A 27,103-nucleotide genomic window follows, 5' to 3' on the forward strand; every position below is an offset into this window, starting at 1 on the left:
GAATGAATGAATTGCCAGCGACAGCGCTGTCCCAACATCAGGGAACTAGTCATTAGTGATGTCGCGAATATAAAATTTTCGGTTCGCGGAAGGCGAACGCGAACTTCCGCAAATGTTCGCACAAATGTTTGCACAAGTGTCACACCAAATGTGATTTGCACTAGGGGGACACAATTTGCCCTGCAGGCAAAAAAACTGGTAACTTTGACGTCAACTGACAGTGACGACTGGTTTTATTTAACAGCCAAAAAAGGTTGTTTTTTTTTTAATTTGCACAACTGTCACACCTAATGTGATTTGCACTAGGGTGACACAATTTGCCCTGCAGGCAAAAAAAAACTGGCAACTGTGACGTGAACTGACAGTGACGACTGGTTTTATTTAACAGCCAAAAAAGGTTGTTTTTTTTTTAATTTGCACAACTGTCACACCTAATGTGATTTGCACTAGGGTGACACAATTTGCCCTGCAGGCAAAAAAACTGGCAACTGTGAAGTGAACTGACAGTGACGACTGGTTTTATTTAACAGCCAAAAAGGGTATTTTTTTTTATTTGCACAACTGTCACACCTAATGTGATTTGCACTAGGGTGACACAATTTACCCAGCAGGCAAAAAAACTGGCAACTGTGACGTGAACTGACAGTGACGACTGGTTTTATTTAACAGCCAAAAATTATTATTATTTTTTTTTAATTTGCACAACTGTCACACCTAATGTTATTTGCACTAGGGTGACACAATTTGCCCTGCAGGCAAAAAAAACTGGCAACTGTGAAGTGAACTGACAGTGACGACTGGTTTTATTTAACAGCCAAAAAAGATATTTTTTTTAAAATTTGCACAACTGTCACACCTAATGTGATTTGCACTAGGGTGACACAATTTGCCCTGCAGGCAAAAAAAAACCTGGCAACTGTGACGTGAACTGACAGTGACGACTGGTTTTATTTAACAGCCAAAAAAGGTTTTTTTTTTTAAATTTGCACAACTGTCACACCAAATGTGATTTGCACTAGTGTGACAATGAGCGAAAAAGCTTGCCAGCGGAGTTCCCCTTTTAAGCAGTGGTCCCCAACCAGGGTGCCTCCAGCTGTTGCAAAACACACGGACTGATATATTTCAGCCCTTTGAATACTGCAGTAGTTAGTTGCTTTAAAGAAAAAAAGCTTGCCAGCATAGTTCCCCTTTTATGCAGTGGTCCCCAACCAGGGTGCCTCCAGCTGTTGCAAAACACATGGACTGATATATTTCAGCCCTTTGAATACTGTAGTAGTTAGTTGCTTTAAAGAAAAAAAGCTTGCCAGCGGAGTTCCCCTTTTAAGCAGTGGTCCCTAACCAGGGTGCCTCCAGCTGTTGCAAAACACACGGACTGATATATTTCAGCCCTTTGAATACTGCAGTAGTTAGTTGCTTTAAAGAAAAAAAGCTTGCCAGCAGACTTCCCTTTTATGCAGTGGTCCCCAACCAGGGTGCCTTCAGCTGTTACAAAACACACGGACTGATATCTTTCAGCCCTTTGAATACTGTAGTAGTTAGTTGCTTGAAGGAACTTAAGTTTTATACTGGAGTACCCCTTTTAACCAGCGGTTCCCTCCCAACCAGGGTGCCTCCAGCTGTTGCAAGACACACGGACTGATATCTTTCAGCCCTTTGAATACTGTAGTAGTTAGTTGCTTGAAGGAACTTAAGTTTTATACTTGAGTACCCCTTTTAATCAGCGGTTCCCTCCCAACCAGGGTGCCTCCAGCTGTTGCAAGACACACGGACTGATATCTTTCAGCCCTAAAAAGGGCTTTTTTGGGTGCTGTCCTTAAAGCAGATGTTACACTAGTGCTTTAGAAGTAAACTGGACCCTGAATACACCACCTAGCAGCAACCTAGCTATCGCTTTCCCTATACAGTAGGAGCAGCTTCTCTGACCCTCCACTTCCTAAGCCTGCAGCATGCTGAATGAGGCTAAAATGGCGTCCGTGCAAGAGGTAGGAGGGTCTGGAAGGGAGGGACTGCTGCTGATTGGCTGTAATGTGTCTGCTGACTCTGACTCACAGGGTCAAAGTTTACTGCAATGTTAAAGTATAGGGGGCGGATCGAACTTCACATATGTTCGCCCGGCGATGCGAACGTGAACGATGCGGCGAACAATTCGCAACATCTCTACTAGTCATATGTGACCCGCAGGCGCTTCTCTGCTTCCTGATAACCCAGTGCGCTCAGCCTATCACCGGCAGAGGCGGGACATCGCTGCGGCCGGTGATTCGCTGACGGCTCTCAGCAGAGGACCACAGCAGAGGACTGCGAAGCCATTATCTGTAGCAACGGGGGAACGTAGAAAGGTAAGTCAAAGTTTATTTTGTTTATTTTTGCAGCCCCGGGCACAGAAATATGTCCCATTCATTATTACAGGTCAGAAGCCCTGTGCCCATGCTCACAATTCATTCATTCCCCGACGTGGGGAGAATATAAAGGGCTGCTGCACCTCACAGTTAACCCATGCAGGGACATTGCTTGGGGGGGGGGGGGGCGGGGGGTATCAGGAAACAAAGGAGCACCCACGGGTCACATATGACTAGTTCCCTGATGTGGGGACAGCGCTGCGGCTGGCAATTCATTCATTTTCAGTTATCCCTTGTGGGAACTTTGCTTGGGGGGGTTATCAGGAAGGAAAGGAGCGCCCGCAGGTCACATATGACTAGTTCCCTTATGTGGGGACAGCGCTGCAGCTGGCAATTCATTCATTCCCTGATGTGGGGACTGTGGGGTGAGGAGCTGACAGTGAGGGTGGGAGGACTATACTAATGAGCAGGACGGGGAAAGGAAGTGCTAAAGGGGGAAAAAACGCCCACAATCAGGGCTGGGCAGCAACACAAAACAAGTTGGGCAGGGCACTGAAAGAGGAGACAGGCTACAAGGCATGCTGGTATCTGTAGTTTCTGAAGCAAAGGCAAAAAGGAAATAGATGCTACACTACATGGACACACTTGTGCAAAGAAAGGAAAAGAAAGACAAACAAAGAGCAAGCACGAGACCAGAGATAAGAAGAAAACTCACCTGTAAGGGTAAATAGAAACTGAAAAAACACATTGGCCACTGGAGTACCCCTTTAAGGGGTTGCAGGGGGGCAGCCATCTTGCCTGAGAAGCTTTAGTGCAAGACCCATGGCTTGATAAAAACCAGCCCTGGAAATAATTGCATACCAGCCCCACAGCATTGCCTTAGCCACCAGCAGCTACACTTCATTTATTTATTTATTGAAATTCAAATATAGATATATTGATAAAGATGATATATATATATATATATATATATATATATATATATATAAAACACAGTCCACGGTTTCAAAAAAGAAAACGGCAGAGCCTGACATTACAGTAAAAAATTGAGGCAATGCTTGAAAAAGGATATGTGGAGGTACTGAAGCATTGCATGTGGATATAAGGGAAATAATTTGCCACTGTATTTCACTATATGAACCCATTTTTCTTTTCTTTTTTTTTTCCCAAATAAATTTTATTAAGTTTTTTTAAGATCGATACATAACAGTAACATAAAATTAGGTAAATAACATAGATAAGAGCATGTTAAAATAACAATACAGTAAAGTATTAAATAAGGAAAATAATAAAAAATGTACAGATGTTTATAAAAAATAAGGTTTCAAGAACAGCTATTCCAACATGTTTCAGATCTTTGGCAATATTAGGAACTATATTATGTATGCTACTGATGAGAAAAAATAAATAGATAAATAAAAAAAATAAAATAAAACCAACAAAACAAATGTAGCTTAGAAAAGAATACCTAAATATCATCATGAAAAGAACAAGCATACAACCACTGCATGAGAGATTATTAAACCGGAGTGTCTAAAATAAGTAACATGAAATAAAATTATTGGAATATGATGTTATAAAAGTCCAAGAAAATTAAATGATCACCTTTAGGTAACAGACAATATAAGGGATTAAAAATAATTTAAGAGATATGTCATGAGACCTTTAATGAGCCTAGGGAACCAGATAGTTAAAGTATACCATTAAGTATTCATAAAAGGGTGTATTATAGAAGCATACTTCAGTGGGATCATAAAAAAAGGGTGAGGAATAATTGTCACTTTCGGAAAAAAATTCCCCCATCGATTCTTTGTTGTGTAGAATCTCATTACTATCAAGGGTAAAGAGATTTTTCAATGCTTCAATGAAATATACTTAAGACAAAGGAGAAGGGGACAACCATTCACATAATGAACATTGTTTAGCTAAAGCAATTACTGAATGAGCAATTGCTGGGAGATGGTTATATGATACAGGAGAATCAGATATGTTGACTTTTACATAAAATAATAGTGAACTAATAGAATTGAGAAGGGACGACACCGTATTCCAATAAACCTGAACATGGGGGCATTGCCATAGACAATGATATAAATCAACTTTTATCAAGTTGCATTTAGGACAAGAATTGGATCTATATAGATTAGACTGAAGGAGGTAAGGTAAGGTGAAAGCATATTTAGCTGAATGAATAAGTTTGGATTGAGATACCCTTCATTTCTCGTTATGTATATTCTTACGAAAATCCTACGAAGATCTATTAAAATATGTTCTTGAATCATGTCATCTTGAAATATAGTTGCCCATTTTCTCCCCACTGAACTCAAAGTAGGTGATATAAACCATTTCATGAATTTACCATATAGTGATGTTATAGATCTGTCAGTAGTGGAGGCAATAAAAGTGTCAAACTCATTAGGAAGTATCTCTATAGAGACATTGACTAGTTCAGATAAACAATATTTTTCCGGTTGACCATATTGTAAAAAGTGAGAAGGAGGAATATGATATTTAGATACAATATCTGTCATGGAACTCCAGCATCTATCAGAAGATTTCATTATATCACCTAGACTAATAATCCCTCTCAATCTCCACAGACGAAATCAAGTATTATCCTTTCCCATCAGAAAATGTGGAGTGTACCAAGGTGATAAGCCAAAGCCAAAACGTTTTTGTAAATTTTCTTCCAAGTGGCTATTGTGTCTCGGAAAATGAGAGAGCGTTTGATGACTGGTGGCAAAACAGATAAAGAACAGTGTAATAAGGCAATGGGTTACCAAGGGGCTGCTAATTGAGATTCTAAGTCAGTATTAGAATATAAAGAAGTTATTTGAAACCAATCCATAATGTGTCTAGTCAGGCAAGCAATGTTATATCTTCTAACGTCAGGAAAAGTAATCCTTCCTTCTCGAGTAGGTAGCATAAGTGTACGTAAGACGATTGTTTTTTTTTCCTGCCCATATAAATTTAGTAAACATAGAATTGAGCATTTGGACATCAGAATGTTTTAATAAAAGTGGAATAGTTTGTAGTGGATATAGTAGTTTAGCAAAACTAAACACTTTAAGGTGATGACATCTGCCTAAAATAGAAAGCGACAATTTATGCCAGCGGTGTATATCTGATTGAATACAAGTGAAGAGGGGAGGGTAGATAAGCGTATAAAGGGAATTTGGCATTTTTCCAATTTTAATACCTAAATATGTTATGGTTTGTGTAGCTATAGGAACTTTTAAGGTTAGAAGATTAGATAAGTATAATGAAAAGGGACTTCTGGGTAATAGTTCAGATTTGGTAATATTGATTTTGTGGCCTGAATATTGACCAAATTGTTTTAAAGTTTCTAAAATGAAGGGCAATGTTTTAATGGGATCTTGAAGAAATAAAATTATGTTATCTGCAAATTAGGATATCCGCACCTCCCTATCGCCAATGAGAATGCCTGAAAAGGATAAAGTAGATAATAAATACCTGTCTAAGGGTTTGAGAGCTATATCAAAAAATGAAGGTAGAAAGTGGGCATCCCTGATGTGTACCTTTTAATAATGGAAATGTATAAGATAAGAATCCAGGTAGGTTAATTCTAGATTTGAGAGAATTATACATAGTTTGGAGAAGTATACGAAAAGCCCCTGTTATACCCATAGCATCAAGCACCTGACCCAACCATGACCAGCTAACATTATCGAATGCCTTTTCGGCATCTAAAGTAAGTATAGAAGAAATACCTTTATGGTTGGGTCGGTGATGAACAGCGCCTAGAACAGTAAGAACTGTACGAATATTCATAACTGCATAGCAGCCTTTAAAGGGGTACTCCGTTGCTCAGTGTTTGAAACAAACTGTTCCAAACTATGGAGCCGGCGCCAGGAGCTTGTGATGCCATAGCCCCGCCCCATCATGACATCACGGCCCGACCCCTCAATGCAAGTCTATGGGAGGGGCGTGATGGCTGTCACGGCCCCTCCCATAGACTTGTATTGAGGGGGCGAAGCATGACATCATGAGGGGGTGAGGCTATGATGTCACGAGCTCCGGGCACCAGCTTCAGCTTTCGGAACAGTTTGTTCCAAACGCTGAGCAGCGGAGTACCCCTTTAATAAAGCCTTATTGCATAGATGAGATTAGAGATGGGAGAATGAATGAAAGTCGATCAGCCATAATTAAAGATAACATTTTGGAATCTACATTTTTATTAAGGATATAGGTCTGTATGATCCTGGATCTAAAGGGTCTTTGTTAGGTTTTAAAAGTAATCCAATATAGGAAGTATTTGCTGACTCAGAAAGGCCCTTATTTCCCAGAGCACCATTAAAAAGATCTGATAATGGATCAGATACCTGATCACATAAGAGCTTATAAAATTCTCCTGTTAGTCCATTAGGACCCAAAGCCTTATAATTCTTCAATTGGTTAATGACTATTTTAATCATGTCTAAGGTAATCGGTGTGTTTAAGGATGCGAATTGTTCTTGAGTAATTTGGGGAAGAACAACTTTGTGTAGGAGGGTATTTACAGTGGAAGTTTGAGGAGGCGGATTAGCGTAAATATGTGAATAATATCTACCTTAATAATCAGTAATAAGTCATGGATTAGTAAGTAAGTTATTGTTAGAGTCTTTAAGAGATAGTATAGAAGGAGGGGGATGTTGCCCTTTAGCTAAATTAGCAAGAAGTCTCCCCGATTTGTTACAAAAATGATGAAGTAAAGCTAAGAAATCAGTATGGTAAAATTATTCACGCTCTGCCAACCAATCATCAAAATCACTTTTAGCTTAAATCTAGGCCCCTATTAGATTAGGTGTTGGATTATTTAAAAAAGCTGTATGTGCCCCTCGTAATGTGTTACTGGCTGATACATATTTGGAAGATAGCTCCCTTTTTTACCAGCTATGTACGAGATCCCATGGGATACGAGGACAACTTTAGCAGTATCCCAAAAGAAGATAGGATCATCCCTGTGTGTTATATTGTTAGTACAATAATCTAACCACCATCCCTGAAGAAGTTGTGCGAATGAATCATCATTGGATAAAGCAATCAGGAAATGCCACATGATATCTGTACCTCTGGGATGACGGTATTTTAAAGGAAAGCTGTCAGAAAGTTCACCCACACTAAACCCAATATACTGGGTGATAGTGGGGGTGAACTTGAGTCCAATAAGGGGTCACTTAATTTTGTGTGTGTCCTGGCTGCTTAGTTCTCCCCCGATAAAGTTATGTTTGTCCTCTCCGTACTCGCGCTTTGGAGGCAGTCCCCCGGCGTCCATGTTTCCTTGGGTCCCGGAGGAAGGGGCCTAAGCCTGCCCCCCCCCCCCCCCCCGTGGTTTGCATATTCATTTTCTGCACATTCCCCCGGAGCACAAGACTCTGTCTGCAGAGCGCATGCTCTTGAAGATTTTACGCAGCTCTCACGTCCTGATGACGTGAGAGCTGTGCGTCCCCGAAGAGTGCTCTGCGGAGCAGTCATCCGTAGCGAGGGCCGGGCGCATGCACAGTTACATTGCAAAGAGCACTCTCTGGGGACGCACAGCTCTCATGTCATCAGGATGAGAGATCTGCGTAAAATCTTCAAGCACATGCGCTCTGCAGACAGAACATTGTGCTTCAGGGGCATGTGAAGAAAATTTATATGCAAACCATGGGGGCGGGCTTAGGCCCCTTCCTCCGGAACCCAAAGAAGCATGGACACCATGGGAATGCCTTCAAAGCGCAAGTACAGAGAGGACAAACAGAACTTCATCGGGGAGAACTCAGTGGCCAGGGCACACACTAAAGTAAGTGACCCCTCGTTGGACTCCAGTTCGCCCACAGTATATTGGGTTTAGTGTAGGTGAACTGGCTGACAGTTTTCCTTTAACTGAATATAAAGGGGTGAACGATCTGAAATGACCATATCCTCAATCTGTGTTGTCTGAACTGAATTATGTATAAATATACAGTCAATAGATGACCATGAGGACTGGGCATGATAGTTAAATGAGAATTGTCATTCAGATGGATTATGTAATCTCCAAGGATGTACTAATGAAGTATTCTCTAAAAGTAGAGATAACACCTTGTCTTGTTTTGCACATCTCCCAGGGACAGAGAAAGACTGCTGTGTAGATGAACGACCTTCTCTAGAGTCTAGTACAGAATTAAAATCACCACCAACTATCTTGAAAGAAATAGGATCTATCAAAAGGGTGGCTTCTAGGGATGACAAAAAAATTAGAATTAGCTGCAGTAGGCCCATAGACATTATAAATGCTTAACTGACCACTTAAGTAATCCAACAAGACAGAATTAAAACATCCCTCAGAGTCATGTTCTGAATTGAGTATTGTATGTGTAAGAAGTTTGGTAATTAAAGTAATAACACCAGCTTTACGATTTACTGAAGGCAAGCCTAGGACTGTACCCACCCATTTCAACTTTTTCATCATAGAAAATCAACCTTCAGAAAGATCCGTCTCCTGTAACAATGCAATATCAGCATGTAATTTACGGAAGTGACATAAAATCATCATCCGCTTATGAGGGGAGCGGAGCCCCTTGATATTCCTACTATATAATAATAGTATAGTTATGAGATTTAGACTAAATTTTGAACTGAGAAAAAAAGAAATACCCATGCAGTGGGTGTATGATAGAGAATCTGGGCAAAAAAGAAACAAACAAAAAAAAAACTATAAAACACTAACAATAAATACCTATATAACAATAATGAAAACAAAGCACTATTAACTCCCGTCCACAAATACAATAAGAAATAATTATGAAAGGGGTTATCCACCATATTGTGATTTTAGTACATACCTGGCAGACATTAATGGACATGCTTAGGAAGTGAGATCTTGTAAGATTACCATAATAATGTGGCTAGCTTTTTGTGAACTGGTATTTCCTGTTTTAGTTTTCTTCTTTTGCCTACAAATCCTATAATTCCATTTTCCTGCCTCCCACACATCAGCCACCCCACCTATTGAAACATAAATGAGCTGCATTCATTCAATCCAATAGTGTATAATTGTTGCAGAGTAAACTATGAAAAAGCTCATACTTGTATCTTAAAATCGAGCTGGCGGTCGGCCGGGAGGCGAGCTACCACCTGTTCCAGCCCCGCCTCTCAGCGCCCTCCCAGATGCTCATGATTGAGTGTCCCGGGTGCCTGAAGTGTGGGAGGCACAAAATCAATATAACAAGGAGATGACATGATGGCACAATGACAGAGCCTGGAGGTGGCAGGAGCATGACGAGACCATAGGGCGGCACTATGATAGAGCCTGGATGTGGCAGCAGTATAAGGGAGACCCTATGACAGCACAATGACACAGTCTGGAGGTGGCGGTAGCCTATGTAGGCCGTAGAGCAGAACAATGACAGAGTATCAGTAGCAATACCTATTATTGTACTTAACACTGTATTATCACAAAATCAACATATCAAGGAGATCACATGGCGGCACAATGAAAGAGCCAGGAAATTAGAAAGAGCAAACGTTAAATCCTTTTTTGAGGACCCATTGGAGGACAAGTCTGGTGACAGCCATCGTAATTCCAGCTCCAATAGTGTATAATTTCAGCAGTGTATAAGTTGCTGCAGTGAAAAAGCTCATACTTGTATCTTAAAATCGAGCTGGCAATCCGCCGCAAGGTGAACTACCACCTGTCCCAGCCCCTGCCTCTCAGCGCCCCCCTGATGCTCATGACTGAGTGTCCCGGGTGCTTTAAGCGTTTACTTTGAAAAAATACTGGATTACCACACAATCAATATAACAAAGGGATCACATGGCGGCACAATGACAGAGCCTGGAGGTGGCAGCAGCATGATGAGACCATAGGGAGGCACAATGACAGAGCCTGGAGGTGGCAGCAGCATGAGGAGACCATATGGCGGCAGAATGACACAGCCGGGAGGTGGCAGCAGCATGAGCAGACCATATGGCGGCAGAATGACAGAGCCTGGAGGTGGAAGCAGCCTATGTAGACCGCAGAGCGGCACAATGAAAGAGCCTGGAGACAGCAAGCGCATCAGGAGTCCTGAAAGTGACCTGGTGACAGAGTGGGGCGGTGGGTGGCAATACCAGTACCCGCTGACAAAGGTGGGTGAAAGAAGCAGCATTTGGCTTCAGATGTGTGGCATCAGGCGGGTGGCAGGATCAGAATAGTAGCTGAGGCAGGTAGGCAGAAGAAACCGGTTTCTTTTGTCAAAGTGTTGGTGTGGCAACATGGATAATCTACTCTGATGCATCAGGCATTTGTGGGTCGAAATCCTGGCTGATCCAAGCCTGATTCATCTTGACAAAGGTCAGTCTTTCCACATTTTTGGTGGACAGGCGAGTTCTCCTTGGGGTTACTATTGCCCCCACCGCACTAAACACCCATTCTGATGCCACACTAATGGCAAACTCTGCTAGTTGTGGCCACAAATCCAGTTCAGCTGCCCAAAAGTCCAGCGGCTCTTCAATGTGGGTCGGCAGGGTCATGTCCAAGTATGCCACCACCTGCTGGTTCAGTTCCTGCTTAAGGTCTACCTGCTGCTGCTAATTAGTTGCTTCACGATGTGTGTGAAGAAAGCTACTCATCAGCGACTGTAGACTCAGGCTGCTGCTGATGGAGCTGGTATTGCTCCTGCCACTCCACCCCTCCCCAGAAGCCATGGCAGTGGAAGGTGAGTGCAGATGGCCCTCCAGTCAGACCTGCGAGAGGATGGACAATGGCGCAGATAGGCATCGGCCAACTGACTAAGTAGTATGTTTCTGTAGTAGGTCAATTTGTCCTCCCTCTCAGTGTGTGTAAAAAAGGCCCCCATTTTGTGCCGGTAGCGAGGGTCCAATGAGGTGGAGAGCCAGAAGTCATACCGCTGCCGAATGGTGACAATTCGGCAGTCACTACGCAAGCAAGTGAGCATGCATCCTGCCATTTGTGCAAGTGACTCAGAGGGACTTCCTGCCTCCATCTCCACTGCATACTGTCACGGTATGTCTTGGTCCTCTGTCTCGTCTTCCTCATCGCCTTGTAGCTCCTCTGGCTGCTCCTGCTCCTCCTCTCCTGTCAGCTGAGTATAAGAACCACCCATTTTGCTACACATTGCCTATGCTCCACTGCCCCCTCACCCTCCTCTTCCAGTTCAGCCCCAACAGGGCTCATGTGGCCATGAGATGTAGGAGCCACATCTCCAGTGCCCTGACCAGCCATTGTTTCCACCATCTGTTGTAAGAAATGAAGCAGTGGAATGACATCATTCATCCCGTAATATTAGCGACTGACAAATAATGCGGCTTCCTCAAAGGGCCTGAGCAAACGGCAGGTGTCATGTATAAGCTGCCACTGGTTGACATCGAAGTTACACAGGGAAGGACCCCTATGCGCTTGGATCATCAAGTAATCATTGATGGCCCTTCTCTGTTCGTATAGTCGGTCAAACATATGGAGGGTGGAATTTCAACAGGTAGAAACGTTGCATATGACACTATATTGGGGGATGCCGTTCTGACGCTGCAGCTCAAGGAGGGTGTGCTTTGCGGTGTACGAGTGGCTGAAGTGCATGCAAAGTTTCCTTGCCATTCTTAGGATGTCTTGCAGATTGGTGGAACACTTTAGGAACCGCTTGACAGCCAGATTGAACACGTGTGCCATGCAGGGCACATGGCTCAATCTTCCTTGACACAGCGCAGACAAGATGTTCTTCCTGTTGTCGGTCACCATGGTTCCTATTTTCCGTTTGTCGCGGAGAAAGCCATGATTCAATTTCTAGAGGAATAATTTTCAGCAGTTTCTCCCCTGTGTGACTCTGTTCGCTAAGGCAAACCATGTAAAGAACAGCGTGACACCGCCGTGCCCTGCACACTTGGTACGCTGGAGGAGCTCTGTGACTTGTCCGTGCAGTGGAGGCTGAGGACATGGTGGAGGATGAGGAGACAAAGTGAGACACTGTTGCAGGACTAGCGGCATGAGAGCGTGGAGGCGGAAGTGGCGTGACCTGGCCAAGTTGCTGGTATGGCTGTGCAGGAACCACATTCACGCAGTGGGCCATAAAGGACATGTATTGTCACTAATTGTAGTTATAGCTCCACACATTGGTTCTGCCATGCACTTTGGTACACACCGACAGGCTAAAGGACTGGCCCACCTTCTGTTCTACATGTTTGTGCAGGGCTGGTACTGCCTTCTTCGCAAATAAATGACGGCTTGGGACTCTCCACCTCAGTTCCACATAAGCCATCAGTTCTCTGAAAGGTGCAGAGTTCACCACTTGAAAAGGGAGGGACTGCTACACCAGCAACTTGGAGGAGCACATTCAGCTTCTGCACTGTTGGATGAGTGGGCGCATACTGCTGTCTCTTGGAAATCGCTTCTACGAGAAGTAGGACGAGCAGGAGCATCTGGACCAACAGAAGATGGGAATGACCGACAGCTCCCTTTGGCTGAAGTGGTGAAGCCTTGGCTTGCTGAAACAGGGAGCAGCATGCCAGTGGGTGATGCAGCAGGCTGAACCACCACATTGGAGTCATGGTTCTCCCAGGCCGCTTTATGGTGATGCTGCATATGTTGAGGCAGGGCCGTGGTGCCAACATTGGTACCCTGGCCATGCTTCACCTTCTGCCGACATTTCTTACATGTGGCCATTTTAACCTCCTCCGGATGCTTGACAAAAAACTGCCACACTGCCGAGGAGCTGATTTTCCACCCAACAGTCCGCACTGACTGACTGCTACTGCCGCGGACTCCGGGAACCCCTGCTCCACTACCTCCTGGGCAGGTAGGCTGCTGCGTAGCAGGTGGTCTACCCTGGGCATGTTTGGTTCCAGACTTCCCACTGTTACCACCCTGCAGACTGCCAACCATGCTACCACCTTGCTGGCTCAGCTGCTGCCTCATGGGCAACCTGCCATCCTCTTCTCCTGATGATGATGATGAAGCCCCTTCTGCACCCGGCTCCCAAGTGCGATTGGCTTCATCATCATCGAGTTGTGTCTGCAGGTCAGTTATGTCATCCTCAAGTTTGTTTCAGGAGCCTGAATGCTCGCAACAGCACATCCCACACCACTCTCCTCATCACTACTTTCCCGCCTAGCAGAGGACGTGGCAGATGTCTCCTCCACATCTTGGGTGGGCAGTAGCTGCTGACTGTCCTCTATGTTTGACTCCATATCAGCATGGCTTTATGAGGGATCGGTCCTGTCAAACTAACCTGATGAGCTTTTATGAGGAGGTGAGCTTCAGACTGGACCAAGGGCAATCGCTGGATGTCGTATATCTTGATTTTTCTAAAGCATTTGATACGGTGCCACATAAAAGATTGGTGCATAAAATATGAAGGATTGGGCTGGGGGAGAATGTGTGTAAGTGGGTAAGTAACTGGCTCAGCGATAGGAAACAGAGGGTGGTTATTAATGGTACTTATTCTGATTGGGTGACTTTTACTAGTGGGATACCACAGGGGTCAGTCTTGGGTCCTGTTCGATTTAATATATTTATTAATGACCTTGCAGAGGGGTTGAATAGTAAAGTAGCAATCTTTGCAGATGATACTAAACTCTGTAAAGCGGTAAACACAATAGAGGACAGTGCACTGTTACAAATGGATCTGGATAGGTTGGGGGTTTGGACTGAGAAGTGGCAGATGAGGTTCAACACAAAAAAATGTAAGGTAATGCACATGGGGAGGAAAAATCTGAGACAGGGTTATATATTAAATGGGAGCACACTTGGGACGACTGACGTGGAAAAGGACTTAGAGGTCTTAGTTAATAGTAAACTTAGCTGTAGTGACCAGTGTCGGGCAGCTGCTGCCAAGGCAAATAAAATTATGGGGTGCATCAATAGGGGCAAAGATGCCCAAGACAAGGAAATAATGCTACCGCTGTACAAATCACTAGTCAGACCACACATAGAATACTGTGTACAGTACTGGGCACCAGTGTACAAGAAAGATATAGCGGAGCTGGAGAGGGCTCAAAGACAGGCAACCAGAGTAATATGGGGAATGGGAGGACTACAGTACCCAGAAAGATTATCAGAATTGGGGTTATTTAGTTTAGAAAAAAGAAGGCTTAGGAGATACCTAATAACTATGTATAAATATATCAGGGGGCCGTACAGAGATCTCTCCCATGATCTATTTATACCCAGGACTGTATCTATAACAAGGGGGCATCCTCTACGTTTAGAGGAAAGAAGGTTTCTACACCACCACAGACGGGGTTTCTTTACTGTAAGAGCAGTGAGACTGTGGAATTCTCTCCTGGAAGAGGTGGTCATGTTGAACTCTGTAAAAGAGTTCAAAAGGGGTCTGGATGCTTTTTTTTTTGGGAGAGTAAGAACATTGCTGGTTATGTATACATGACATTTAGGGCCAGCATGTTGATCCAGAGATTTATTCTGACTGCCATATTGGAGTCGGAAAGGAATTTTTACCTCTAGTATGAGGTTTTTTGCCTTCCCCTGGGTCAACTCAGTAGGGACTCATTAGGGATATAGGTTGAACTAGATGGACTCTGGTCTTTTTTCAACCTTACGAACTATGTTACTATGTTAATATGCTAGTTGATCATTCTCGCTGTATAGTGGATCTGAGCCCACAGCATACAATACTTCACTGCGTGTGGGACCAGCATAGGACAGAGGCACTGGGAGGACAGGGACTGCTCGCGGGCCATGCTAACTGAAGGTTGTATCTGAGGAACACACCAACTGTTGACTGTGGGTGTCGGATGTCGGACGGCACCCCGCCATCATTACTGCACAGAGCGAGTTCGCTCTGTGCGTAATGATGGGCGATACAGGGGCCGGAGCAGTGTGACATCATGGCTCCGCCCCTCATGACATCACGGCCCGTCCCCTTAATGCAAGTCTATGGCAGGGGGCGTGATGACCGCCACGCCCCCTCCCATAGACTTGTATTGACGGGGGCGGGCCGTGACATCACGAGGGGCAGAACCGTGACGTAATGATGCTCCGGCCCCTGTTTTGCCCGTCATTACGCACAGAGCTATCTCGCTCTGCGCAGTAATGATAGCGGGGTGCTGCAGCAGCGATCCCCTGGGTCCCCAGCAGCGGAACCCCGGTGATCTGACATCTTATCCCCTATCCTTTGGATAGGGGATAACATGTCTAGGGGCGGATTACCCCTTTAAGGGGTTAATTTTTATCAGGAGTAACTCTATTTGATTGTGATGGATCAATTTGTATTTCTTCCACTTCCTTTGTCAATAAAGTATCTGAAGAAACTTTAAAAAAAAACTAGAAGAAGGAGAACTGAATAATTTAGTGGATCCATCAGGTAGGAGAACTCTAAACGTAGCTGGATATTATAGTCGGAATTTAAGTCCTTTTTTGAATAAGTGTGTACAAATGTACTAAAAGCACATATCTTCTTAGTAACTTCAGCTGAGTAATCAGCAAATAAAGCTATTTTGAAACCTCTGTTTAGTAAAGGTGTAGTACGAGCTCTATAGGCACGGATGACCTCTTCCTTGTCATTAAAATCTAAAAAATCTCTTAATGACCTGCCTAGGTCTAGTGTCAGTCTTTGTCCTGGAATCAGATGGTTTTGGAGGGCCTATTCTATGTGCTCTTTCATTCCGCATAGGAGAGCGAAGTCCCAGCGATTCTGGAAGCTCAGTTTCACATAGTTGCTGTAATTGCTGGGGTTTAGTAGCTTCAGGTAAGCCTACTAGACGCAAATTATTTCATCTAGAACGATTTTCTAAATCTTCTATACAATCTTTTAAAGCTGTTTGAGTAGAGAGAAATGTTTGAATAGCAGAGGAAGAGTTTGCAGAAAAATCTTCATTAGCCTGGACTCTCTGTTCTAAGTTAGATACTCTGTGGATAACATTGTTCATTTCAATATGTAGATTCTGAAAGGAAGCTGACATAGTTGTAATTAAAGCCTCCTGTAAGTTAGGGAAAAGTTGTTCAGCCACTGTTACTGCAAGCATTTTAACCCCTTAAAGACAAAGGGCGTAAAGGTATGCCTTTGCTCCCTGGTACCTGTACGCCCGTGGGGATTTCGGTCCCCGCCGCGCTAGGCTGGGACCAAACCGGGGCGGCTGCTGATATCTATCAGCAGGCACCCCATGCAAACCCATGGAGGGGGTCCTGACTCCCCTCCCCCCCCATGTAATCAATTCAGACCAGCGATTTGCGGTGATTCCGGGTCAATCGGGTCTCTGGTGACCCCAGAAAAATAAGGATGACCCTTACCCGCCTCATGATCACGTTATTGATCAGTTGGAACGACCGAACAATCACGACCCTCCTGGACGGTGATCGGGGCGGCAATCATGGCGGTGATTGAGGCCGGCGGGGTCTCTTATCTCTCCCTGGTCCGGCAGGGGTCCCTTACCTCTCCCTGGTCTTTCGGGGGTCCCCTCTGGTGCGGTGGCGGCGACAGGAACTGCAGGTTCAGTGGCAGCAGCGATGGCGATCCTGGCGGCAGGATAAAGCAGGAGGTGAGGCCTTTTCACCTCCTGCTGTTGCTTAGCAACAACTCTCAGCATGCAAAGCCAAAGGGCATGCTGGGAGTTGTAGTTTTGCAACAGCTGAAGTTCCAACTATAACTCCCAGCATGCCCTTTGGTAGTCTGTGCATGCTGGGGTTGTAGTTATGCAACAGCTGGAGGCACATTTTTCTATGAAAAAGTGTGCATCCAGCTGTTGCATAACTACAACTCCCAGCATGCACAGACTACCTAGGGGCATGCTGGGAGTTGTAGCAGTGTACCTCCAGCTGTTGCAAAACTACAACTCTCAGCATGCTCTTCGACTGTCAATGCATGCTGATTGTTGCAGTTTTGCGACAGCTGGAGATTGGTTGTGAAACAAAGTTTGTATCCTAACTCAGTGTTTCGCAACCAGTGTGCCTCCAGCTGTTGCAAAAATACAACTCTCAGCATGTACTGAGAGACTGTACATGCTGGGAGTTCTAGATTTTGCAACAGCTGGAGGCACACTGGTTGCGAAACGCTTAGTTTAGTAACAAACTCTCAGTGTTTTGCAACCAATGTGCCTCTAGCTGTTGCATAACTACAACTCCCAGAATGTATGGTCTGTCAGTGCATGCTGGGAGTTGTAGTTTTGCAACAGCTGGAGCTTTGCCCCCCCTCCCCCCATGTGAATGTACAGGGACATTCACACGGGCAGGTTTACAGTGAGTTTTCTGCTGCAAGTTTGAGATGCGGCAAATTTTCCGCTGCAGCTCAAACTGCCAGCGAGAAACTCATTGTAAACCCGCCCGTGTGAATGTACCCTTAAAACACTACACTACACCCCCCCAATGAAAAAAATAAAAAATGTCTTGTACGGCACTGTTTCCAGAGCGGAGCCTCCAGTTGTTGGAAAACAATAAATACCAGTATAGCCGGACAGCCACTGACTGTCCAGGTATGCTAGGAGTTTTGCAACAGCTGGAGACACCCTGTTTGGGAAACCCTGCCGTAGGGTATTTTTGTGGCGGATTCAAATCCCCAATTTAGGTCTCAAATGCACATGGCACTCTCTCGCTATGGAGCCCTGTCGTATTTCAAGGAAACAGTTTAGGGCCATATACGGGGTATCTCCGTACTCGGGAGAAATTGCATTACAAATTTTGGGGGGCTTTTTCTCCTTTTACCCCTTATGAAAAGGAACAGTTGGGGTCTACACCAGCATGTTAGTGTAAAAAAAAACTACACTACACTAACATGCCGGTGTTGCCCCCATACTTTAAATTTTCACGAGCGGTAATAGGAAAAAAAGACCCCCAAGTACAGAACTACCCCATATGTGGGTGTAAAGTGCTCTGTGGTTGCACAACATGGCTCAGAGAGAGAGAGCTCAGGGAAGACAGAAACCTCCCGTGGAGCAGAAGGGCAAGAGCGCCATGTACATTTGAGGTCTAAATTGGTGATTTGCACAGGGGTGGCTGATTTTACAGCGGTTCTGACATAAACGCAAAACAATAAATACCCATATGTGACCCCATTTTGGAAACTACACCCCTCACAGAATGTAACAAGGGGTATAGTGAGTCTTAACATCCCACAAGTGTTTAACGAATTTTCGTTAAAGTTGGATGTGAAAAGGGAAAAAAAAATTTGCACTAAAATGCTGGTGTTACCCCAAATTTTTCATTTTCACAAGGGAGAATAGGAAAAAAGCGCCCCAATTTTTTTAGCCCCATTTCTTCTGAGTAAGAACATACCCCATATGTGGATGTAAAGGGCTCTAATGGCGCACTACAATGCTCAGAAGGAGCGCCATTGGGCTTTTGGAGAGAGAATGTGTCAGAAATTGAAGGCCATGTGTGTTTACAAAGCCCCCATAGTGCCAGAACAGTAGACCCCCCCAACATGTGACCCCATTTTGGAAACTACACCCCTCACTGTAATAAGGGGTACAGTGAGCATTTACACCCCACAGGTGTCTGACAGATTTTCGGAACAGTAGTCCATGAAAATGAAAAATTTAATTTTTAATTTTCACAGCCCACTGTTCCAAAGATCTGTCAAATGCCAGTGGGGTGTAAATGCTCACTGCACCCCTTATTAAATTCTTTGTTGTTGTCGTGTAGCTTCCAAAATGGGGTCACATGTGGGGGGGTCCACTGTTCTGGCATCAAGGGGGCTTTGTAAACGCACATTGCCCCCGACTTCTATTCCAACCAAAATCTCTCACCAAATGCTCAATGACGCTCCTTCTCTTCTGAGCATTGTAGTTTGCCCACAGAACACTTTACATCCACATATGGGGTTACAAATTTTGGATGGCTTTTTGTCCAATTATTACTTGTGAAAATGAAAAATTTGGGATAACACCAGCATTTTAGTGAAAAAAATTAAATTTTTCATTTTCACATCCAACTTTAGCGGAAATTTGTCAAGCACCTGTAGGGTGTTAAGGCTCACTGTACCCCTTGTTACCTTCCTTGAGGGGTGTAGTTTCCAAAATAGTATGCCATGTGTTTTTTTTTTTTTTTTTTTGCTGTTCTGGCACCATAAGGGCTTCCAAAATGCGACATGCCTCCCAAAAACCATTTCAGCAAAATTTGCTTTTCAAAAGCCAAATGTGACTCCTCTTCTGTGCACTTGACATCCACACATGGGGTATTTCCATACTCAGAAGAGATGGGGTTACACATTTTGGGGGCATTTTCTTCTATAACCCCTTGTAAAAATGTAAAATTTGGGGGAAAACCAGCATTTTAGTAGAAAAAAAAATTCATTTACACATCCGACTTTAATGAAAAGTCATCAAACACCTGTGGGGTGTTAAGGCTCACTGGACCCCTTGTTACGTTCCTTGAGGGGTGTTGTTTCCAAAATAGTATGTCATGCTGGTTTTTTTTGTTGTTGTTTTTTTTTTTTTTTGCTGTTCTGGCACCATATGGGGCTTCCTATATGCAACATGCCCCCCAAAAACCATTAGAAAAAAACTCACTCTCCAAAATCCCATTGTCGCTCCTTCCCTTCTGAGCCTTGTAGTGCACCCACAGAGCACTTGACATCCACATATGAGGTATTTCCTTACTCGAGAGACATTGGGTTACAAATTTTGGGGGGCTTTTTCTCCTTTTACCCCTTGTAAAACTTCAAAAACTGGGTCTACAAGAACATGGGAGTGTAAAAAAATGAAGATTTAGAATTTTCTCCTTCACTTTGCTCCTATTCCTGTGAAACACCTAAAGGGTTAACACACTTTCTGAATGTCATTTTGAATACTTTGAGGGGTTCAGTTTTTTTATAATGGGGTCATTTATGGGGTATTTCTAATATGAAGACCCCTCAAATCCACTTCAGAACTGAACTGGTCGCTGAAAAATTCTGATTTTGAAACTTTTTTGAAAAATTGGAAAATTGCTGCTAAACTTCCAAAAGTAAAAACATGAAAACTTTATGATGCAAATATAAAGTAGACATATTGTATATGTGAATCAATATATAATTTATTTGGTATGTCTAATTTCTTTATAAGCAGAGAGTTTCAAAGTTAAAAATTTTAAAATTTTTCATAAAATTTTGGGATTTTTCACCAATATTTTTTTACCACTATGTTAAAGTAGAATTTGTCATGAAAGAGCATTCTCGGAATCAGAATGAAAAGTAAAAGCATTCCAGAGTTATTAATGGTTAAAGTAACAGTGATCAGATTTGCAAAATACGCTCTGGTCCTTAAGGTGAAAATGGGCTTGTTCCTTAAGGGGTTAAAGTCTATGGACACTACATGTTGATGACAAAACCCCCTGTACATGAAGATGGGATAGCAATGAAGGGATCCTGTGAAAGGAGGAGAATCTCTATAGTATTTGGTCTATGAAGCGCTATGTTATCTCCTGAAGCATCTGTCACAGGTAAAGGAGGTGCTGGTAAAATAATGGGTGAGAAGAGACTTTTTTCTGATCCGTATATTAGAGAAGAAAGTACAGGCAACTCACCACGTTGTTGTAACTTCGTGTTTATTACTGGGACATGCAGGCAAAGCGGCTCCACGCCACACCGGGATGCCGAACACTAGTGCGTTTACCGATCGATAAACGTACTAGTGTTCGGCATCCCGGTGTGGCGTGGAGCCGCTTTGCCTGCATGTCCCAGTAATAAACACGAAGTTACAACAACGTGGTGAGTTGCCTGTACTTTCTTCTCTAATATACGGATTTAAATTCACCTTGTTACTACTATAGTACATGAGCACCACCACATGAAGATACGCTGCTAGCTAGAGTGTGAACATAGACCATTCAAGGGAGAGCATAGAGGGAGAGCAGTGCCAGCACTTCACTTTCTGTCTGGAAGCCTTGTGAGACTTTTTTCTGAGTTTGCTCTGGGGCTGTTGCGCAGTTTGAATTTTCAGTTGTGTCAGCCATGTTAACTGTACAGTAAAAGATCGTGGCAGGGGAGGGCTGAAGAAGAAATAGCTGAATCTACACGTCTAGAGGATCGAGTGATGCAGTGTTCTATAACTCGGTTTCCTGAGGGTGTAAGGAAGAGAATAAAGAGGGTATGGTAAGTGTGAACCTCTGTTAACCGCTTAAGGACCAAGGACGTACAGGTACGTCCTTGGTCCTGCTCCCGTGATATAACGCGGGGTTACACGATAACCCCGCATCATATCACGGCGGGCCCGGCGTCATAGTGAAGCCGCGCGCTATTAACTCTTTGGCCGCGCACTCAGAGCTGATCCACGCGGCTAAAGGTGAAAGTAAAAACTGCCGGTTAACTCAGTGGGCTGTTCGGGATAGCCGCGGCGAAATCGCGGCATCCCGAACAGCTTACAGGACAGCGGGAGGGCCCCTACCTGCCTCCTCGCTGTCCAATCGCCGAATGACTGCTCAGTGCCTGAGATCCAGGCATGAGCAGTCAAGCAGCAGAATCATCGATCACTGGTTTCCTATGAGAAACCAGTGATCAATGATAAAGATCGGTGTGTGCAGTGTTATAGGTCCCTATGGGAGCTATAACACTGCAAAAAAAAAAGTGAAAAAAAAGTGAATAAAAATCATTTAACCCCTCCCCTATTAAAAGTTTTAATCACCCCCCTTTTCCCATAAAAAAACACAGTGTAAATAAAAAGTTACAAAACGGCAGGTTTTTTCTAATTTTGTTGCACAATGATTTTTTTTCCCATTTCACCGTAGATTTTTGTTCAAAATGACTGACGTCATTACAAAGCAGCATTGGTGGTGCAAAAAATAAGCCCTCATATGGATTTTTAGGTGCAAAATTTAAAGAGTTATAATTTTTTAAAGGCAAGGAGCAAAAAATGAAAATGCAAAAACGGAAAAACCCTCGGTCCTTAAGGGGTTAATGATCGTGGACGGGAGCTTTCAAAAATGCTTCCTCACATCCCCGTGGGAGACCAGAAAGTCCTAATTTTTCTTATAAATACAGTAAATATAAACTCTTAATAAGTCTAAATAAGTCATACAGTTACCAAGTACCACTAGTATATAATGAGGAAAGGAAATATCACCATACTGTTATTGACCAAATCTTGTATATCGTTGTCCAATATTAGTGCACAGTTAGTCCAATATTAGTCCAATATTAGTGCAAAGGTCATTCTTCAGGGGAGGTAAAGGGAAGCTGAGCTGCCATTGTCTCCTCTATCTACTGGTGTCACCTTTCACTTTATTTCTGTACAGATCACTTTCAAGCAACCTTCTCCTTATTATCACGAGTAAGAAGAATTAAAGTGGTAACTAATGAATATCTTTGCTTTCACTTTAATCCATAAATCCTCTCTTTTATTAGCTTAATAAAAAACACACATCTATAAAATATATGGACTTCATACATCATACGTCTTTTAATAAACAGTATTAACATTATAATGCATAATGTTTATGAAATATAATATAGGATATTAAAAAGGTTTTAAGGTGGACACAAATCTTGGGGAATAAATGTATCAATATGTGGTAGGAAAGTGACTTTCCTGGCTAAGACATCTCTTTTATTGACTTAATCACAGATAAGCAACAATTCAATCATTGTCTAAAGACAGAAACATGTCCTTCAGTGGTTGAGCAGCACTTCTGCCTGTGTAAAAACAGTCTTTTATATGAAAGATATTTCATAAAATGGCATAAAGATATTTTTTGCCCAAATTAGCTAATATTTGTACAAAGCTAACAACGTCTTTTCTGCATTAATAGAATACAAAGCAACTTTTCAAATAGTTTTACTATTTTTCGAGTTTCCATAAACTGCAACAAAACTGTAGGGATGTAAAGTAAACAGCTAGACACATCTAGTAAACACGCTATGATTGTTAACTCTACTGTTAACTCTACTGTATGACTGTTAAATCTACTGTATGTCTCTATGAAAACAAACTACAAGTAAACCCTATATAATCTGGTCCTGCAGTTCTTCTACTTCTGTCCTGTCCCCTACTTCTTATTCTTCTCTACCTTGCATAGGCTCATGTCCCACTCCAGAGGCATCATTCCTTCTTTCTAAGTTATCACGACCACCTGACACCCATCTATTTATTTCAGATCTGGGGTTTTCCCAATTTAAAGTTGTCTCTGGGACCCCCACTGATCAACAAACCAAGGGAGAAATATCCCCTGCATACGTTGCTAGTGATCCACTCATTGGGGAAGTTTTATCAAAACCTGCGTAGAGGAAGAGTGGTGCAGTTGCCCAAGGCAACCAATCAGATTGCTTCTTTCATTTTTCACAGGTCTCTTTAAAAATGAAAGAAGCGATCTGATAGGTTGCTATAGGAAACTGCTCCACTCTTCCTCTACACAGGTTTTGATAAATCTCCCCCATTGTATATAGAGTGGTGCTCGGCAATGTTCATCAGCTGCTACATATTCATTGAACAGTGCTAGCTTCGCATGCGAGGTCTCCCCTAATCTAGTGATCAGCGGGTGTTTCAGTGGTCAGAGCCTTACTGATCACCTGGATGTTCTCTATACTATGGGTCAGGGATAACTTTAAATTGTCAGAATCCTCCTTTAAATGGGCACTGACATTAAAATTATTTTTTGCAGGTGATAAAGAGTAGGTAAAATAAATAAGATTTGTAATTTACTTCCCGTAAAAATGTTTTATTTTTATGTCCCTTTCATGGACTTATAAACCTGTACATAGTCTTTTTTCTTAGCAAATTGTAAAATAAAAATTGCCTATATGTCATATTTCATGCAAACACTAATACATATATTATTTTTCTGTTTTCTCACAGGTTACTTTGGAAACCATTTAAACTATTCAGAATCCAATCGGCTGGGTTCAATGATTGATCAGCATGTATCAGTTATTAGTAGCATTAGTTCCATTCGACCTTTGCATTCCTTTAATGATATCCAAGATCCACTTAACATATTAGACGACAGTGGAAGAAAACAGACGGGAACCTACTATGGCGATACATCCCTGCCCATTCTTTGTCGCAGTTCAGTGGGTAAGGCAAAGTCATATTTTATAGAACAATAAGAAATCAATAATTTCCTTGAAAAAGTTGACTCTGTCTCCCCTTAAAGTGGTACTCCACTGGAAAAAAAAATTTGTAATCATCTGAGGCCAGAAAGTTAAACAGATTTGTAAATTACTTCTATTTAAAAATGTCAATCATTCCAGTACTTATCAGCTGCTGTTTACTCTAGAGGAAGTTCTTTTCTTTTTGAATTTCCTTTCTGTCTGACCACAGTGCTCTCTGCTGACACCTCTGTCCATTTTAGGAACTGTCAAGAGTAAGAGCAAATCCCCATAGCAAACCTATCCTGCTCTGGACAGTTCCTGATATGGACAGAGGTGTTAGCAGAGAGCACAGTGGTCACATAGAAAGGAAATTCAAATAGAAAAGAACTTACCGTGGAGCATACAGCAGCTGATAAGTACCGGAAGGATTAAGATTTTTAAATAGAAATCATTTACAAATCTGTTTAACTTTTAAACTTTGATTAAAACATTTTTCCAGCAGAGTACCCCTTTAAAGCTTCACAATGCAGTTAACAAAGTGACTGAAAATCCGCAGAATATCAAAAAAAAATCTTTGTGAATAAAACCCTAAAATATTTAAAAAATGTGATCAATGGGTCTAATAAATGCCTGTTTCCATGATTATATGAAAATAGACAAAAAACACACAGGCAGAGCACCAAATAGGGTGATATCGTATAAGACAACCAGATGAGTATCAACCAATCAATAAACTGCTCACCTGAGTGAGTTGTGGGAAAGCCACAACTTCATGTAGGGCGTATCTATACCACTCTGGGGAGAAAAGCTGGAATCCGTCAGGAAGGTGGATTCAATGCAGCTCAGAGTCACTATATTACGCTTCACTACCAGTAGGAGGGTCTATATGCAACCCAAAAATTCCCCCAAAAAAGCAGCGTCTCATAGGAGGCACAAAATGAACCAGGTATGGTCTCAAAAATGAGATACACTTTTTTTTAAGTCCTCTATTGAACACGTTTTTGGAGGATAACCTCCTTCTTCAGAAAACAGGACAGAGTGAATCGCGATTGCAGAAGGAGGAGGTTATCCTAGAAAAATGTGTTCAATAGAGGACTTAACCCCTTAACGACCACGGACATAAATGTACATCCTGGTGCGGCGATACTTAGCGCACCAGGACGTACATTTACGTCCTGTGTACAACCGCGAGCATTGGAGCGGTGCTCGCATCATACACTGCAGGTCCCATCTGCTTTCAGCAGCTGGGGACACGCCGGTAATGGCTGTGATCGCGCGGATGTCTGCCATTAACTCTTTAAGTGCCGTGATCAATACAGATCATGGCATCTGCGGTAATGCGCATGTAAAATTAGATGATCGGACCTCCCGCAGCGCTGCCGCGGGGATCAGATCATTTGTAATGGCGGCCGGAGTTCCTCTCACCTGACTCCAGCCATCTCCTGGCATCTTCTTCTCTGGGCTGAGATCGAGCAGAACAGATCTGTGCATAGCACGGAACAGTATTAGCAATCAACTGATTGTTCTTGATAGTCAACTATGTGGACATAAAAAGTGTAAAAAAAAAAAAAAAAAAAGTTGAAAGATGTAAAAATAAAAAGTTTAAAAAAAGTGAAAAATCCCCTCCCCCAATAAAAACGAAAATTGTCCCTTATTCCCATTTTACCCCAAAAAGCGTATATTTTTTTTATGAACATATTTGTTAACCCTGCATGCGTAAATGTCCAAACTATCAAAATATATTGTTAATGATCCTGTACGGTGAACGGCGTAAATGTAAAAATTTTTAAAAAAAGTCAAAAATGCTGCTTTTTTGTCACATTTTATAAAAATTTTTCTTTTATCAAAAGTAATCTAAAAGTTTTCTATATGAAAATGTGGTATCAATAAAAAGTACAGATGACGGCACAAAAAAGGAGCCCTCATACCGCCCTATATATGGAAAAATGAAAAAGTTATAGGTGGTCAAAATAGGGCAATTTTATATTAGTGATTTTGTACAAAAAGTTAGAGATTTTTTTAAGCGGTACAAAAATTTGAAAAGTATGTAACCAGTATGTATGTATTGACCCAGAGAATAAAAAACACGTCATTTTTAATGTAAATTGTACAGTGTGAAAATGAAACCCTCCAAAGTGTGGTTTTCATTTTAATGTCCTCCCTAAAAAAATAATTATTTGGGTTCGCCGTACATTTTTGGTAAAAATTAGAAGTTTCATTACAAAGTTCAGTTGGTCACACAAAAAACAAGCCCTTATATGGGTCTGTAGATGGAAATATAAAAGAGTTATGGATTTTAGAAGGCGAGGAGGAAAAACTACAAATGCAAAAATAAAATTGGCCTGGTCCTTAAGGTCAAAATGGGCTTGGTCCTTAAGCGGTTAAATAAAAGTGTCTCTCATTTTTGAGACCAGACCTGGTTATTTTTGTTCCTTCTATGAGACACTGCTTTTTTGGGGGAATTTTTTGTTTCCATGATTGAAATGGTTTTAAATGAAGGTATGGCCCATTCACACGGCAGAATTTGTGACTAGACACTGTGAAATTTCCGCGGGGGAGAACTCTGCTGTGAAAATTCTAATTCCTGACTCGCAGAAAGAATAAACTTGTTTGTTCCTTTAGTGGAATCCTTTTGGATATGCATTGCCGTCTACAGAGGTGGCGCATTTTAGAGCCATCCTACTGCCTACTGATTTGTCGACGTGTGCCACACACAGAATGCCGGCCTGCAGTTTTCCCAAGCAGATATTCTGCCGTGTGAATGGGCCCTGTAATGACAGCACACATCCAACTAAAAATAGAAATCCAGTCAGGATCCTTTATATTCATTATCTTTGCTGTGTTTGTCCTGGCTCTGCAGTT

General features: G+C 42.6%; 1 protein-coding gene across 1 annotated transcript in view; it reads left to right on the forward strand.

Moving 5' to 3' along the window:
* Positions 1–27,103, forward strand: part of RFX6 (regulatory factor X6) — a 102,718-nt gene that overhangs the window by 72,521 nt on the left and 3,094 nt on the right. Inside the window, exon 18 of the mRNA XM_056563291.1 lies at positions 24,006–24,224. Within this exon, the coding sequence (XP_056419266.1) occupies positions 24,006–24,224 (219 nt within the window). The remainder of the gene's footprint in view (positions 1–24,005; positions 24,225–27,103) is intronic.

The sequence above is a fragment of the Hyla sarda genome, chromosome 3 (genome assembly GCF_029499605.1).
Source record: "Hyla sarda isolate aHylSar1 chromosome 3, aHylSar1.hap1, whole genome shotgun sequence".
NCBI classification, from domain to species: Eukaryota; Metazoa; Chordata; class Amphibia; order Anura; family Hylidae; genus Hyla; species Hyla sarda.